General features: G+C 40.6%; 1 protein-coding gene across 2 annotated transcripts; it reads left to right on the top strand.

Annotated features, from left to right (window-relative positions):
- Positions 1 to 4,114: 4,114 nt before the first annotated feature.
- Positions 4,115 to 17,519, top strand: AQP4 (aquaporin 4). 2 transcript variants are annotated; one of them, XM_053571742.1, is made up of 6 exons: positions 4,189 to 4,273; positions 5,224 to 5,292; positions 7,185 to 7,599; positions 8,592 to 8,756; positions 9,036 to 9,116; positions 13,018 to 17,519. In XM_053571742.1, exons 1-6 carry the CDS (start codon positions 4,242 to 4,244, stop codon positions 13,294 to 13,296), a joined length of 1,041 nt encoding a protein of 346 aa, XP_053427717.1. In that variant the 5' UTR covers positions 4,189 to 4,241; the 3' UTR covers positions 13,297 to 17,519. The 2 variants fall into 2 exon arrangements, with proteins under 2 accessions (XP_053427718.1, XP_053427717.1); XM_053571743.1 differs by lacking the exon at positions 5,224 to 5,292 and having other exon boundaries at positions 4,115 to 4,273.
- Positions 17,520 to 18,519: the final 1,000 nt, after the last annotated feature.

Below are 18,519 nucleotides of genomic sequence, written 5' to 3'. Positions count from 1 at the left end.
GATACCTGTAAGGCCCTGTGAATTTCAGAATGGCCTTTCTGATTGTACGGATGTGGAAAAGGGAAGTACAGAGGTTAAAGAAAAGGATGTGTAATCATTTGGAAAGAACCTAGAGAGAGTTTTGACTGAATTTCTAGAAGAGTCATCAAACAGCTTTTCTAAAAACTTGTGTGTGTGTGTGTGTGTTTTCACAGATCATGGCCCCTTTTGCTCCTTAGAAAATGTTCTGTTTCTAACATTATCCTAAAAGCATTTTTTTAACCATTTAGTTTGTTGGCCTAGTCTGCCTGCCATCCCTCTTGTGTGCAAGATTTTAAAACTCTTGCTCTGACCTTAAAGCTGGGAATATCACTGTCAGTTTGCTAAAGGGGTGAGTATTCCAAGCCTTTCTGTAATGATCCCTGTAGGTGATAGCGATCACTAAAATGTTGCCTTAGCTCTTAATATGTTCCAATTTAATTTAAATTCTGGAACAATTACTACTACAGACTACACTTAGATTATTGACCATTTCAAATATTTTTAGTTCAACCCACTAGATCCTAAAGTTCTTTGCTTCCCCCCAAAACTGATTTTCCACTGTGGATGTCTAAGCTGCCTTTAAAGCACCCAACCAAACTCTGAGCTGTCATATTAGCTGGGTAAGAGATAAGGGGTAAGAAAAGTATCCAGTCCTCCAATAACATTTCTGGGTTTTTGTACAAGCTTTAGATGAAATCCAGTCACTCAATAAAGTCCTTCTGTTTCTCTTTCCCTCCCTCCCTTCCTCTCTCTGTATTTGCCTAGAGAGGGGAATCCTAAACCCTTTGGGGCTTTGCCACAACACCAAAAGAATCTCTTGACTATTTTCCCAGGGAATTCCTGCCTTAAATGTCAGCAGAGTACAACTCCCCAGCCAAAGCAGAGTCTGCCTGGATTTAAAGCAAGAAAAAATGTGCCTGCTTATACCAAATGGGAAAACCTGTGCTACGCCAAACAGGAAAATCTGTGGGGTACAGGGCCACAGAGAGAGATTTCAGTACCTGTAAAAGATTTGACAGCCATGAGAAAGACAAGTTTTCTCAAATTTACCTCAATATGGCACTGGAGGCAGACAGGAATCACACATTTTGGTTCCTTGCTGTTGTTTGACCATTATTTTTCACTTATTTGGTGGTGAACTATATTTCTGGAAACCACCCTGAATTACAAACATAAGATAAAGCCACTTTGAAAACGGAACAAGGCTCCATTAAGCCCTTTGTTGTGATGGTTGCTGCCGCTGCTGTTCAGTTTATTTGTTTTTCATGAACATCCTGATACATAAGTGCTCTGGGGAGACATCATGAGGCTGAGATTCACGGAAAGCAAAGTAAGATTTATGAGCTGTGATCAAATCTATCCCTACCAGCCTAGAGACACTTCCCGTCTGGTACTGAGGCATGGCTAGCATTTTACTGCTTTTGTTTTCGTTTCCAACCTCAGAACACATGAGGAAATATTAAAAGTTCTGAGGGCAAGGGTGGGAAAAAGAGTCCACAAATCCAAAAGATGTACATCAGCACTGAAGAAAAACAATATGGAGAAGGAGACTGAAAATTCAGAAGCAAAGTGTGTGGATTAGCTAGTTTTTGCAGAGTACTTGTGATTTTCACTTGCCCTTCTCTCAGTTTCCTCGTGTGTTATTGACCTACAACTTCACAACCACTATTCAAGGAGAAATTGGCAAGGCTGTGTGGCGTACAAGACCAATTTTAAATCAATGTGCCATGTAAGTGTCCTCTTCCCCCCAAAGATCATCATATTACACGGTAAGAAAGTCAAAAAGATTGAATTAATAAATTGGATTTCCATTTTTAAATGAATTAGGTCCTTTTAGAGATACCAATGGGGGGGGAATTAGATTCCAACTCTCATTTGGATCTAGGATGAGGTCAAAACAGTTCATCTTAGAAGCTATTACTGATAGTCAACACGCTTCCCCACCTCCTAAAACCCCCCTCCCCACTGAGAGCATTTTATAGGAGCTTTCTACATCATATTTGCATACACAGCCACAGACAAGCCTCCTGGAAACATCTGTCCCTTGTCCAAACAAAAGCCCGGCAAATAGCTGGGTATTACACAGAGCTGAGAATATTGCAAGATGATCAGCAGTATCATCTCAAGTACAATAAGGGTAATTAGAAGTACTTAACAAGAAAAACTGCTTTAGTAGATAAAGAGTTAATCTCTGGTCAATTTTAAGCCATTCTGCAGAGAGTACTAATAAGTGCATGAGTTTGTGCCAATTAGGGTGGCCTTTTCCTTGATGGGAACAGCCATCCCTTAGGAACCAGACTGCCAACACACCAGCCAGCCAGAAAAATGGAAAAGAGTCTGAGAAACCATGGTAACCAAGTTTTGCTGGGACTTTGCAAAATGGTGAGTGGAAACTGCCAAGGCCATGCAGAAATTGCTAATGAACCCAGGGCAACCTGCAAAGAGTGGACCTGAAAAATGCCCCCCCACTGACCAGGAGCAGGACCTTCTGTGGGGTCCTGTGGAGAGGACCGCAGGGGCCTCACAAACACTTCTGACTCATTTCTTAGAGTAATTACATTTAGCACATCTGCCTGAAAATTCTAAGTTTTCAAGTTTGTAGCAAGCATTTTGCACCTTTTTAAAATCTTTTTCCAAAATCTAAATGGCAAATAGCTTTAAGGACCAATATGAAATAGTTTAAGTATTCTTTGTGGATTCACATAAATTCCCTGTACTCCTCTTATCAGATTTTATTCTGACTTTCAGGGAACATACATTTTAAAGGCTGAAATCACAGATGTATAATAATCAATGTGCAACCATATTCCGAATAATGTCAATTCAATCTTTGTGATCAGAGAATGCTTGAAATTGTAATAAAGTGCTCCTCTGGAATCACACTCAAAATTTTAATTCCTCTTCCTAATGAGGGCTTTTCACCCATCTCCCTGTCTCAAGTACCTGAATGAGACAACAAAACAAAAATTATAACTGTAATTTCAAAATAAAACAGTCTTTCTTCTTCTCTCTTCTGTATTTCTTTCTTGCCACACTTTGTTCCGGGGGGAAAAAAAATGAGGTAGTGAATAAAGAGAGCAAAGAACCCACAGGTAGGTGTGAATTATCACAGTTGTATTTGTTGGGTTGAGTGATGGGCTCAGAGAGGTTCCTCATACGATTAAAAAAACATTCATTAGTATAAAATAAGAGGGCCATATCTGTCCCAGTTATGACAACGTATCATAAACCAGAGATTATAATTATTCCAATTCTAAGCACCTCAAGTATATTTAAAGAAAAAAAAATAATGAGATCGTGATATAGGCAGCTAATGTTTAGACCTTTTGGCACAGTTCACCAAACTCCTTAGGCAGAGACGTCTTTGTGGCCATGCAATCCAGGCAGCCACAGAGGATCTGAATCTGGAAGAACCCACGCTTTGTTTAATATCCTGCTGTGACAATCCTGAAATTTTTAATAATTTTTGAGTAAGGAGTTTTGCACTGGGACCAGCAAATTATGTAGTCAATCCTGTCTCTAGGTTTCCAGATATTAAATTTACCTACAATTCCCAATAATTTTGTCCCCGTCTAACCACTATATTTTTAAAATTTGCTACTTCTTACCCCCAAATTATTTCTAATATAACAGTCAGAAGAAAACCAAAGAGCAGTCTTATTTCCCTTATTTCCTATTTTTCCTTATTTTTTGTTGTCCAAATCAGTGCTGCCTGTGTTATAGATAGAGCCGCATTCACTACATACATATTGCACTTAGAACACTTCTCAGATCAAAAATTTCCAATAGACCTCATCGGCTAAAAAAGCAAATGTACCAAAGCCTAGATTTCAGTTCTTCTCCACAGCTGGATAATACAAATCCATTTTCTAATAGTTACCCAGTTTTAGCTACAACACATAACCAAACAAGACAACTACTCAGTGGCAGGAATCATTCAAACAAAAAGGTTTTGGGAAATCCTCGTTTTCAAAGATTACTAGCTTCAAAAACATAACAGTAAGTAAATGTTTTGTGTTCCTGAAATGCCCCGTGTCTATGGTGATCGGGTACAGAAAAGTGATTTCAAGTTCAAATATAACTGAGAGATTGCCACATGGTGCAGGATCTTTCCACCCCTACACTCCAAAAACCCAATCAGACAAGTGGCCGTAATCTGATTCCCAGTGTGCTGGGAGCAGCGGGCAGGCAATGAGAGCTGCACTCTGGCTGGGGACGGCATGAGTGATAGACCCGCAGCAAGGCGGTGGGGGTAAGTCCTTCTTTGCCTTAAGGGAACAATGCCCAGGGCCAAAATATGAAACTCAGTCTCTTTTACTGCAGATATTTGTGCCTTCTCTGGCAGAATCTAGAAGGTGACTATAGGACAGGTGGGTGGTTCTTTTAGATCTGAATACTGGGCATATTCAGAACAGAGACGTACTGAAGATAGAAGAAAAGAGATGTTTTTTAGCAAAACTTGCCACATACTTGAGACCTGCATAAGCACAGGGAGATTGTTCTATGGAGATCAATCCAGTTATTTTTCAGCAAAAAAATTACTCACCCAAGGGCTCAGTTGTCCAGGAATAGCTGAGGCTGGGTGTTCAGCTAGAAAGTAATGTGCAATCCGGTACAACCCGGTCACATCCACAAACACCTTTGTTGTGGGGAAAAGGAGCAAAACAAATTGTGTTGATCCATATCCAGTGAGTGCAAAAATGCAAGGGAACATTGACAATATAAACAGGGGCTGTGGGTGACGCCGGGATGAGCCCTTGCTAGGTCAGAAATACGTATATGCTCCAGCAGGCTTTGGGGTTCACAGACAACTGAGGCTGGCTACTCTGCCCTGGAAGGAACTCAGATTTTTTTTTAATTTAAAAAGTAAAAAAAAAAAAGGCTAAAAACATTCTTCAGGAGTATGCTTAGGTTTTGTGTGTTTGGGTGTTTTATGTTTTAAATTTCTCTGGCTGATGACAATTTGAAGCTGAAAGAGGCACTGGGTGTCTTCGATCTCTGGAGAGGTAGACAGGTGCAGGGGAGAATGAGAGGAGAGACTCAAGAGGGGCAGGAGTGGGGGCAACGGGGGTGGCCCTGGAGGCCGGTCTTTTACCAGACGGCCTCTGCCTCTCCCGGTGGTGTCTCCTGCACTGCTGAAACAGGACATTTCCTGCCCTCCAGCCTCCTTAGCCTCTTCTTCCTTTTCCCCACTAAATCCAGCCACAGAGGACCAGCACCTACAATAGCACTCTGCCCTTTTGCCCTCCCGGAGACACCCCTGGGCTGCCGGTGAGTTCAGAAGCGACTCTCCTCTCTGACTTTCAATCCTGAGTTCTCTGACTTTCCTCCCCTCCTTGGGGATATTTTTAACATCTCCTCCAGGGTGCTCTCCCTGCCGCATTTCAAGTGCTGTTTTTGGCTCTTTATACTCTTTTCCTCCAGGGAAAATGATGTTTTTGTCATCCCAGTTGGGGCTTTTCATGATTACATGATTCACTTAGAGGAGGCCACTGGGGCAGGGGAGACTTGCAGTACAGCTGGCTGCTCCCCTTCTGAGCCAGCTCTTCCTTTATCCTGCCACTGGGGGGGCTTGGGCAGCTCTGAAGCAAAGCCCCACATCAAACCACAGGCTCTGCTGAGACCTCTGTATAGGTCAGGGAGTGCTCCCCAGCCCCCTTTGGCACAGCATTTCCTCACCACCTGTGCAGTAGCAATGTGGGGGAAATAAGGGTGACACCAGGCAGCAAGGGGACAGCTTAAAGTACTTGGCTTTCTTGCTACCCCTTTGCACAGTCCTCTGTGACTAGATTCTCTGCTAAATGCTCTCCACCTTCTTGGCTCTATGGCTGTCACAGGCAAAGGACAAAAACAAAAGTCCTAGATAACGGGAAACTGGGGATATTACCTTCCAAGGGGAAGGCTAGCCATTTCCTGCCCAAATAGGCAGTTGGCATTAATATCCTCAAATCACCCCTTCTCGGCCCCAAAGGTACAAAGTCAGTAAGAGGGGTATAGGTGGGGGGTGGGAAGCAGAAAGTGTCTTCGCTCCCAGCCTGCCTGCCTGTTCCCCACCTCCCGGCCACATACCCCGCAGCTCCCCAGCGGGAGGCGGGCTGTCCCCCGGGGCCAAGCCCACAGGAAAGAAGGCCGCCAGGAAGACCCCAGAGAAAATCGCTCTGCCTAGAGTCCCGCTCGCCACACCCCTTTCCTTGACCAGCGCTCCGGAAATGTGCCCCAGGTCTGGGGATGGTGGCCGCGGGGCTTGCTCGCCCCCGCCTCTGGAGTCCCTTTGGGAGGTTTCTCCACGCGGTACCGATAAGAGTTGAGAGAAGTTCGGGCACGAAGAGGGGCTGACCTTCCTCTCCTAAAAGCATTGCCCACTCTCCTGCCTCCCGCTACCCCCTGCGGCCAGATGCCACCCAGCCCTGCCTGACGGGTGGGAAGTGCCCGGGTTGGCCAGGCCTGGTCGCTCTGCCGACCCGCCGCTCATCTGCGCACCTGGCCCTCCCTGCCCGGAGCCTGGCACCAGCCGGGAATGGCCGCTGCTCCGCTCTCCCTCCCGGGCCTGAGGTTGTTGCGTCCCCGCGTCCCCGCGCCGCGCGCCTAGGTCTGGCCGCAGTGTCCCTCAGGCGGGGACAGCTCCGGGCCCCTCCCGCTGGCAGCGCGCTCCCTCCTGGCGCACAGGCGAAGGAAGGATGTCGCTGTCCCAGCTCGGGCCCTGCCTGCTCCTGATGCCAGGCACCCCTGTCCTCAATGAATCCACCTTCTCAAAAGACAGCATCCAGCATCCCCAACTTTCTAGCAGGCTTCCCCTTAATCCAGAGTTAGGGGGGCCCTGTGGGAAGAATGGCTCTACTAATCTATTTGCTGAATGCCATTTTGAAGCAAAAAAGGGAAAAACTGAAAAAGATGTCCCCTTTTTTTATTGCTTTATATTCAAAATATAAATGGCACGTACAGTGTACAATGAAACTTCAAAACTTTCCCGAAGGGAATTAAGTACAAGGTAAGGATTGTTTATTCTTAATCCTTTAAGAAACTTGATTTGGACGTTCTCCTTTCTCGGACACTTGGCACAATTCCCCAGCCCCTGCGCGTGGCCTCCTTCACGGAAAGTCATAGCCCCTTCCCACTGAATGGCTGGAGGGTGGCTTCTGAAGCTGGTTTGTTTTCCTTTTCAGTAAGTGTGGACCTTTGTGTAGAAGAGAGAACATCATGGTGGCTTTCAGAGGAGTCTGGACTCAAGCTTTCTGGAAAGCGGTCACAGCGGAATTTCTGGCCATGCTAATTTTTGTTCTCCTCAGCCTGGGCTCCACCATCAACTGGGGAGGGAAGGAAAAGCCGCTCCCTGTCGACATGGTTCTCATCTCCCTCTGCTTTGGACTGAGCATCGCGACCATGGTGCAGTGCTTCGGCCACATCAGCGGTGGCCATATCAACCCTGCAGTGACCGTGGCCATGGTGTGCACGCGCAAGATCAGCATCTCCAAGTCTGTCTTCTACATCGTGGCCCAGTGCCTGGGAGCCATCCTCGGAGCAGGGATTCTCTACCTGGTCACTCCTCCCAGCGTTGTGGGAGGTTTGGGGGTCACCACGGTAGCATCTTCAGCTTTCTTTGTTTCCGACTGGGACTCCAGGCTTCTTGCGGATGCTTTGCTAAATGACACCTTGGTGGCATAAGAGACATCCCTAAAATTGCCAACTTATTCCCAGGGAATTTTTGTGTATTCTTGGTAGGGTGAAAACTGATTCTGGCAACATTAAAATGTATCCATAGAAAAATCACTGTTTGCTCTTGAATCACTTGAAATAATAAGCATTATGGGGCGGCACCTGTGACTCAAAGGAGTAGGGTGCTGGCCCTGTATGTCAGAGGTGGTGGGTTCAAGCCCAGCCCCGGCCAAAAACTGCAATAATAATAATAAGCATTATATCGGCTTTTTCCTCTCCCTCTCCTATACCAGTTATTATATTGACTATATATTTAGCTTAAAGCATTTTATTACAATTATTTATTTATTCTCTAGCAAGATAAACAGTGTCCTTTTTTGTCATGTTCATGAGATTTAAAATGATCTACATAAAGGATCATGCTTAAAAAATAATTGACACTTCATTTCATTTTTAGCCAATTAAGAGTATAATTTGTTAGCTCAGCACCAGGGTGAACTTAAAAAAAAAAAGACGCACATGGTTTAAATTTTAATTGAAATATATATTAATTAATTTAAACCTAATTAATGGATTTAATCATTGCCTTATAAAATTACAAGGCTCTCAAGAAATTCCTTTATAAGTTAAGTGCTACAGTGGCACATTCTACTTCCTTTGTAGAAAAGGACCTTAGCACAAACTACTGCTTGGTCACTGTAAGAATAATTATCTTGATGACCCAAAATGAATTTAATTTATTCCTTCAGTTTTCTGTGAGGGTGGGGAAGAGGGAGTTCTCAGTTGGGTGTGGGGTAGAAGACTCAAATTAACCATTACTTTTTTACAGAGATAAAATATGCCTTTCACAATGACCTGATACATTATCATAGAAAATATGCTTCTTCAATTCCAATGGAATATTTTTTTCTCCTTAGGTTCATGGAAATCTTACTGCTGGTCACGGTCTCCTGGTGGAGTTGATAATCACATTTCAGCTAGTGTTTACTATTTTTGCCAGCTGTGATCCCAAACGGACTGATGTCACTGGTTCAATAGCTTTAGCAATTGGATTTTCTGTAGCAATTGGACATTTATTTGCAGTAAGTTTCCAAGTCCATTTAAATAATTGATCCATCTCATTTACCCTCACCCTGGCTGACCTGAAGATGTGTTTTACAGCAGTAGCTCTTTAGTATCCAACCACGTCTGTCCATTTGGGGTGATCATTTTGCCAACTACATGAAGAGAATGTTGATATAGTTGCTAACATCTTAAGGTTCCTCTACTTGACCTAATGAATGATAGGAAATTGCAACAAATAATACCTGGTAGTAGCCCTGTTTCAGCAACACCTGACGTTGTTTTCTTTTTTCCTATAGATAAATTACACTGGTGCCAGCATGAATCCTGCCCGATCCTTTGGACCAGCAGTTATCATGGGAAATTGGGAAAACCATTGGGTAACTCATGAAATCGTTTCTATCTTCTTACAGTTGAGGACATTACCTGTGGGGTTCTTACTGTTTCCATTATTTTGCTTCCTAGTTTCTCCTGCATTCCTTCAACCTCCCCCCTCACTTCAGTATGCCTTTCATAAAGACTAGAGAAAGGCTAGCACAGATCTTTTACAAAACATCTTGTATCTGTTCTGGGCCTTTAGTAATAATCTTTATTTAATTTTAAGTGTTGTTCTGGGTGGTGTATCTGACAGACTGTAGCAGAGTATATTGTACATAGAAGTTGCCTATCTGGAACAAATTAAAATTGGGTAGTATAGTGAATATGTTGTTTTAATAATTGAGAGTAAAGCATTCCCAGTAATAAATGAAAATAAACTTTCAAGAAGAAGAAAAAATAAAGAAATACTTAAAAGCATTGCCATAGCAAAAATATTTATCTTTTTTGTTTATAAAAGCATAAACTCAATTAATAGTATATGAGTTGGAAGCATTTAAACTGCAGATGGTAGAGAATATATAGTGCAAATGTTTATGCTAGTATCATCATGACTGGAAACATAAATCACTCTCAGAAAAGGCACACTTTTCAGTCCCAAGCCTAACCTTTTTATTAAGGTGGTGGCGATGCTTCCAGAGAATAGTGATGTCCATTTTTTAATATTACAATGAATTTTGTTTCAATTGTTTCTTACAGCAAGGGAATTTAAATCCTTTACATAAGTCATCCAGCAATTGTGATTGCTAATAGGCTAACTTACAATAAGCAATAAAAATATGGGACATAATGCCGGGCATGGTGGCCTACACCTGTAATCCTAGTATTCTGGGAGGCCGAGGCAGGTGGATTGCTTGAGCTCAGCAGGTCAAGACCAGCCTGAGCAAGAGCAAGACCCCATGTCTACTAAAAATAGAAAAACTGAGAGAGGAGGATTCGTTGAGCCCAAGAGTTGGAGATTGCTGTGAGCTATGATGATGCCATGGCATTCTACCAAGGGTGACAGCTTGAGACTCTGTCACAAACAGAGACTTTGTCTCACAAACAAGAAGGGGAGAGGGATATATATATAAGCCATCTTCAAGTGAAGCTAATGTTATTGTCATTTATACGTTGTAAATGTTAATTTACAATTTTTTAAATTCATAACTATGACAATATGTCACTTGTGTTTTAATCTTATGCATATGGCAGTTATTGACTTAGTCACAACCGCTGAGCTGTGGCATACATTGCAAATGAGCAGAAATTTCACCACAGCTATACGCATTCATTTCTCTATACCATGAAATGACAAGATAAGAGTCGGAATTCAAAAACAAGATTTTTGGATACAGCCATGCAAATATTCAGCCAACAATGCCATCCCTGAGATTGGTCGTTTTATCGTTGATATTTTCATTCATGTCATAAAGCCACATGCACAACTGAAAATTTTAATGGGCAGTATCAGATTTTACAATGAAAGGGCAACTTGTAGTTCAACTTATTAAGTTCAAGCTATTTTGATTTATGAGGACTTTAGATATCTGACAAATAATTAATAAAACATATATTTTATCCACAAATAGTAGGAAATTTCTTACTGTATTGATTACATCAAAGGCTTCTCCTTGTTGTAATTTTATACCAATCTTAATCCTAATACAAATAAATTTTCATTTTTTAGCAATGGTTGCATAAGTTTTAGAACTAATTTAAAGTATATTTGTAGACAGATAGACTAGAAATAATATTAAAAGTATGGGAGTTTTTTGTATAGTGTGATATTCTAATTTTCTTTACACTTGTATGTATTTTCTAGATTTTTAGTAATATAAATCTTTAAAGTTACTTTTTTGTTTTTTAGATTTTTTAATTGACACATAATAATTGTACATAATTATGGAGTACATAGTGATGCCACTATATGAATCACATATGGTGATCAGATCATAGTAATTAGCACATCCAGCATCTCAAATGGATCATTCCTCTGCTTTTCAAGTTCATATGACTTTGTTCTGAAAGAGCAATTTGACACCAAGATTTGTTTATCTTTGAGAACAAGCAGCTAGATGTCATATCTATAGGTGTTTTGGAGAACAGTGGTAATTAGTTAGCTGTTTCTATTCTCCCATACGGGATTTGTAGCCGGTGGAATAGTACATACCTAATGAGATCTTACCAAAGGAACAAAGAGAAAAGACATTTAGTGGAGGGCTTGTGTTTCTCCTTTGAAAGGCCATAGAGAAGGCAAACTCTCGTATGGTTTCTTTCATGTTCAAGATAAGGAACTTGGTTCTTCCAGACGCTCTGCCAACAGTTTCCCTATAAAGGATATACGATCAGCTTCAGCTTAAACTTAGAATTTTCTTAGATTTTGCAATGAGGATGCTTTATGAGATTAATCTCCAGAGGGTGTCTAAAGCAAGATGCATTCATCATATTTTGTTCAAATGAGAGAAGTGTAGTGTTGTGTAAAACAGTACAGTGGTTCAAAATAGAGGTTTGAAATCAGACAGACCAAAATCCCAGCTCTACCACTTGCTGAGCATGAAATCTTAAGCATGCTTCCATCCCCTCTCAGAGTGTCAGTTTGCTTATTCTTAAAATGGGAAGAATGGTAATTATCTATCTCATAAGTTATTGTTAGAATTAAATTAGGTAATACAGGAAAAGTGCTATGTACAACCAGTTCAGAAAGAGTGCTTGATAAACAGGGTTTCTGTTGCCCAAGTGAGTCTACTAAAGGGATGTCCAACATTCTCAGCATCCACGTGCCTTAAAGAAAATGCTGCAGTTCATTCTAACTCAGCACTTATTCTAGGTATGTAAGTGATAAGAAAGTCAATTTATCAAAATCCTATGGAATTGCTACTCCTCACTATGCCTCCTCACTAGCCTTCATCCATAAATTCAGGACAGATTTTCTCACCAAGCCACCATCATAAGAGCCATGTAGACCCGTGGTCCCCAACCTTTTTGGTGCCAAGGACAAGTTCCATGGAAGAGCTCATTACATTTATCTGAGATCATCGGGCATTAGATTTTCATATGAAGCTTGCAACCTAGATCATTTCCATGCACAGCATACAGTAGGGTTCACGCTCCTTTGAGAACATAACGCTGCCACTGATCTGATGGGGAATGGAGCCAGGCAGTGATGAGAGTGATGGAGAGCGACTGTAAGTACAGATGAAGCTTCACTTGCTCGCCCACTGCTCATCTCCTGCTATGCAGCCTGGCTCCTAACAAGCCACCAAGGGGCACCTGCCTACAGTCTGGGGGTTGGAGACCATAGCTTTAGGTGATAGCTCTCTGCAACAAGAGTAATGAATGAACCAGGGAGCTTTCCATTCAATTAAGTCACCAAATTTTAGAGAGGGAAAGCCTGTAACATATGGAAGATAATAATTTACGGCCTTTCTAGTCACATACTTCTTTAAATATTCTAAGAAGCCTGGCATAGAGCAGGTTTCTACTAACTGAGAATCCTTAAGCACTTTACAAACTATTTCATGTAATCCTTACACCCCACAACGTACATATTATTATGATCCCCAATTTGCAGGTGAGGAAAGTAAGACTTTAGGTTACAAACTTTCCAAGTGTGAAGCTGGGATTTCATTTATCAAGCCATACTGAATAACTAAAGATCTGAATGGCAAAATCTGCCCTGTGATCATGATAATGCAGAAAACTCATGTAATACTCATGTATTGAGAGAATAAGAGAAGTACTCCCAGAATTTTTCTTTTTTCTGTGGACCTCTGACGTGGATTTGGTGTGTTTTCTTATTTCCTTTCCAGTTCCCTTCTTTTTTTATGCATGACACAATTGCTCTCTTCATTGAACCCAGCTAAGGTCAATATTCACAGTGTTCAATGGAGCCCTTAACACTTATCTTCTTCCATCTTTCCTCAGATATATTGGGTTGGACCAATCATAGGTGCTGTCCTTGCTGGTGGCCTCTATGAGTATGTCTTCTGTCCAGACGTGGAATTCAAACGCCGTCTTAAAGAAGCCTTCAGCAAAGCTGCCCAGCAAACCAAAGGGAGCTACATGGAGGTGGAGGACAACAGGAGTCAGGTAGAGACGGATGACTTGATTCTGAAACCTGGAGTGGTGCACGTGATTGACATTGACCGGGGAGAGGAGAAGAAGGGGAAGGAACAGTCTGGAGAGGTGTTGTCTTCAGTATGACTAGAAGACAGCACTGAGAGCAGACGAGACCCCCTAGAACTGTCCTCAGATTTCTTTCCACCCATTAAGGAAACAGATTTGTTATAAACTAGACACGTGCAGGTTTGTTTTTTCATGTCATATTACTCAGTCTAAACTATAAACATTTTATTATTTACCAAGGAGGAAAGGAAAAACCCTATTGTGAATTTCAAATCTAAACAAAAAAAAAAAAAAAAGAAAGAAAGAAATCTTTTTGAAGTATTTCCAAAGTGATTTATCTAGTTGCCTTTTGTTAACAACAAATGTAAAATGTGTATCAGGATTTGGATAAGTCCTGCCTGACAGAATTTACAGATACACCTATCAGTTTATTCCTCCTCTCTAAGGAAATAGGTATTGTCAACACTGATTTGAATATTTATTCCATCAAATTGAGTTTAACAATGACAAGATACAGTACATCCCAGAGTCAGGCACATTCAGGAGGGGAAATAGAACATGTTCCTGTGTGGACAATCCCGTATTTATAAACTACCTCTGCAAAAGAATATAAAGAAGGGTCACTGTCATTTATTTCCATTTATATTGCAAATTCCCAAGTTTCATCCCCTCATCCAATTCATAATTTCTTTCCTCCTCCTCAGTGTGATGTGGGACTAAATCCCAGAAATTTGGAAGAGTATTCAATAAATCTGTACATGTATTATTTTTACCTAATAAAACATTCAAACCGTAAAGGACACCTGTTAAGATTCAGGACAAGCTGACTCGTAAAATCTTATGAGGGTGGGGGAAGAGTACAATCAAGCAAAAATCACCAAGGCAAAGGAAATCTGCATTATGGTATCAAGTGGTCAATCTGCTTTCAGCACACATCCTCCAATGCACCATCCGAGAGGTTAGCAATCTATGCTTTTAACCCCTTAACCACTTTGCTTTTTATCTTTTTAATTTATTGGTGAAACTGGGGGTTTTGTTTGTTTGTAACATTGGTTATCTATATTTAAACATTATCTGAGACATATTTTGATAACGAGAATTTAATTTAACTGGCTTTTTGTTGACTAATAAGCTCTGTTCACCCTGTAAGTGTAAACTGGTCAGGTCCTATCGTAATCTCTGCTGTGCTCTCACTTCTCATGATGTTTGTTGATCATCTTCACTGTAAGTATGATGAGATTTGAGTGAATTAAAATGCATAACAAGCAAGGTATGGCTTGGTTGCAGAATAAAAGGGTGAGGTTATCAGCACACTCTATGCTCAAAGCTGACTTGATGACCAGTCTTTCATTCATAGACACATTGTATATAACCCAACGTGCTTTTAAAGTATTTTTGTTATTGACTCATTTATTTCTCACAATGATCTGTTTTTCCCGTTCTACTTTGCCTTTTGTCCATAGTGTTCTCCAGAAACCCCAGTTTCTGTCATCTTAACTGTCTAGCCTTTATCTTAGACAAAGAGCTACAAATGTCAATTTCGATGAACAAAAGCAAGTAGGAATAAAGCAAAAACCTATCCCTGCAAGGAGTGGCTTGTAAACAGCTGATGATCAAGGGCTTTCTCCTCCCAAGCACAGTTCCAACTCTATGTCCCTTTTTAGTGTTAATGGCAGTTGTGTGTCTGTTGCAGTGAGATAATGGACAACTATTAAACCTGATTTTCTTCGGTGGTAGGGAAGAGTGATGTGTGGGATTCCCAGCGAGTCATCACACCAGTGTCATGCCTGGGAGTGTCACTGGTGTATTTCGTAGCAGGTGCCTAAAACCCAGGCCCCTTTATCAGGAGCCACGGCCATACCACACACGACACCAGTGACCCGTGGTTCCTTCTTGGCTGGGACAGCACCTATAGAAACTAGGTGCAAATCTCCCAAGGGTAGTGCCTGTCATTTCAAATGTTTGTACAACATAACCACAAAAGGCTTAAAATCAGGGGCGGTTCAGTTCAAAAGGTAATCTCAATCACTGGCAAACATATCAGCTCAAAAATAAGTTTAGTTAACAAGGAAGTGCTGAACAGATTTCCTGAAAACACTTATCATAACCTGGCTTATAATCAGTTTTATTCTGTCATATGGTTTACTTCATATGCACACACTTTTACTCTCACTTCCAATTATAGCATTCTATAAGGTAGGGTTAAAAAAACAAATGAATGATGTTTTTGTAATTTGTTCTCTAGTGGCTAGCAGAGTGTCTGGCATATAATAGGTGTGCAAAACAAGTGTGTTAATAAAAGCATAATAGATCTTAAATTTGGGATTTAAGAATATAAATAATTTTTGTTTAATCTTTATTTTGCTCAGTATTTAAGAAAAGCATGATTTCAAGGACTTCTAAAGGAAGGAAAAATAAATGGGCAAATCATAAAATAGATTTTTGGATTCTACTATTTTTAGGGGCATGAATGAAAGCTTTAGTACTTTTTTCCCCTGCATGGGAGACAACATATTTTGTATTTCACTCAAGGCTCTGCCAGTAAAAAGTAATGAAATTGTACCTTTCTAATGACATCTATGCAGCAGGGGTCTATTGCCTTGTGGATGGCACCAAATTATCCAAGTGTATTAGGAGACTGGGGCTTTTTCCTTTAATCCTTTCTTATTAATGAAGTGCATGGTGCTGCTCCCAGGAGACTGCTGCTGACAGACACACAGAGAAGAGATCAGAGAGGAAAAACTGGGAAGACATAAATGAATTATACCCCGCCATGAAACAATGCCAACTGTCTCTCCCCTAAGGAACAGTACAACAGCCATCCCCAAATTATAAGGTGGTACTGACACCGAAAACGCGCAGAGCTTGTCAAAAGAAGAGTACAGATGACAAAGCGACATATTTTAAGTCTCCTGGTTTTCTTATAAACTTGGAGCCCAGAATTTGAATGTGGTTTCCATTGTTGAAGATGACGTTTTCTTCAAAGAGTCCTAACCTTTGGCGCTGGAAGGAAGCACTTCTAGGCCTAGATAGTTGCCTAAATTTAAGATTCCTTCAGTTTGTTTCTGTTGTTTGAATCTTTTTATAAATTCTTCTACTTGTTCTATTATCTGAGACTTTTCCTAACGGAGCTCATAGGTACTAGGCAGAGCGGCTGCTCAGGGCTGAAGATTTTACCTGGAGATGAGAAATATTTGGAAAACATATGTGATAAAATTCAGCTACCAGATTTATTGGAGCTCTGATTCCAAATAGCACAGAATATTCTTCTCAGGCCTTGAAACCAGACGGCACGTGTATTGGTTTAAACTCAATAATGGCAGGAAAATCCCAAAATAGAATAGGAAATTCAAACGTTAAAATTAGGCCTGGCAAGTCCCTTTGTTCCAGCGTGTTGACGCCATCCCCACATGTTATGAATGTTTGACAAAGAAATTGTCTTTGTGACAACTGAAGATGACAGGGTGAGCCGAATAGGCCACCTTATCACGCAACACAAAAGCCAACATGAATTCTCGTCATAAGCACCATCGGATATGCAAATGCAGAGCATTTTGTACCCAAAAGTAATTCTGCCTTTCCTAATGTATTTATGGCATGGAAATTACTAGAAGACATGGTTGCTATCTGCAAAGTGTAATGTAACAAAACTCATTTTCTTAGCCACTAATTTTGTGAGTTCACATTTGTGTGTTGGTACTATACAGATTGCTCTAAAAACAGCAGCAACTTTTGAAACCCATAATTCTCTGAAATAAATGAAAAACATTTAATTCAGGGATGAAAAACTCTGGGCACTCACTTTTGCAAATGGCTATAATGGGTGAAAATACATACATATCAAAAAAAGTTATACAACATGTACAATGAGCACTAAATTTAAGAGCAGTTATGAAGTTATTCAATCATGTTCAAAATCAAAGAGCTAAAAGATACTCTTATTAATAATTTACATCTCATCGGAAATGTATTTCTAAATTTTCTTCAGGATTTATTAAATAAACATGCAATTTATGAAAATATATAAACAACTATTTCTCATTTTTATCACCCAAATCACAATAAAACTGTAATTCAGAATAAACTGGGGAAAATAAACTGAACATATGGTTGTATTCACATTATTTATTAACTGAAATGTTGCTCCAACATTAGAGCTTAATGTTGAAGAGATTTTAAACTGTACTGTCTAATATTTGAAATAATCTTTTAAAGTATTAGCACTGTGGTTGACTTCCTTGAATTCTGTTGCGTCTCATACTACTAAGCTTGTGCAAATAAACTTTTGAATGTTTTAAAAGATAAACATTGTGTTTGGTGTTTGAAAATTCGTTCTTGGTTTTTGCAAGTTAGATCTTATGAGCATCCTTTAGGATGATCAGGAGATTTAGATATTTGAGTATAATCAACCCCCGATGAAGTGGACCCACGAAATCAAATGCATTCTGTGAAACCCTGCGGAGTATACACTGTGGGAGGGCCCTAATACAGACAGTGAAAATGGTGTTTTCACAGGCTCAATTCAAAATGTCCACAAGTATGCAAAATAGACTCCTGGATATTAGCTATCATTACAGTGAGTCTAAAAGTGAAGATGCAAATAACTGTGACTTGTATTGCTAAATGGATGATCCATCCTCAAGGCATTTGGCAGATTCTGCCTACCCAGATGGATAATGTAGGCTCAATGAGCACTGGTTTACCCCCTGGGCTCTTGGTTTGAGGGGCTTCTCAATTTTGAGAGGTTATAAACCCTCGGTGGAAGATGGAAGACAGTCATTTATATAGTGTGCGACCCAGCAGATAAGTGGTGAGTGGTGCCTGGGGAGCCAGGTGGAAAATGTACCTCACGTATCACATTTGTCACAGTGTAGTGAAATCATTCAGTGGGTATCTGTCTCCCCTAGATTCAAAACTCCTTAAAGGTTAAGACTGTGTCTTATTTATTCTTCATGGTCTCCCACCCTTACCTCTATCCACCCTTCGGCATCAGACTAGGCTTGACATTTCACTCAATAAGTACTTGTTGAATGGAAAGATAGAAATTAAAGAATATCTTATAATCCTTAGGCAAAGCCACAAAGCACTATTCTTCAATCTAGTCAGGTTTTGCTGCGTAGATGTGTGCTAAATATTTGAGTTCTTATAGTTCTGGGTAGGATCCGAAAATTAACTCAAACACTAAGAGAAAAGGGAAAATGAACAAAAAGAATAAAACGCTAATTGGATTTCTAAAATTTATACCTAATATGTAGGCAACTAGACATGTTTTCATTGCTATATTTGTACAACGGCCAGATG

This window comes from Nycticebus coucang, chromosome 19 (assembly GCF_027406575.1).
Source record: "Nycticebus coucang isolate mNycCou1 chromosome 19, mNycCou1.pri, whole genome shotgun sequence".
NCBI lineage: Eukaryota > Metazoa > Chordata > Mammalia > Primates > Lorisidae > Nycticebus > Nycticebus coucang.
Note: the sequence above shows the minus strand (reverse complement) of the source record. Positions and strands in the feature narration are given on the sequence as shown.

Coding starts and splice junctions, on each gene's coding strand:
- AQP4 (XM_053571742.1), top strand. CDS start 4,242: ATGAGTGATAGACCCGCAGCAAGGCGGTGGGG. Junction 8,757..9,035: donor CAATTGGACATTTATTTGCA/GTAAGTTTCCAA, acceptor TTTTTCCTATAG/ATAAATTACACTGGTGCCAG. Junction 9,117..13,017: donor GAAATTGGGAAAACCATTGG/GTAACTCATGAA, acceptor ATCTTTCCTCAG/ATATATTGGGTTGGACCAAT.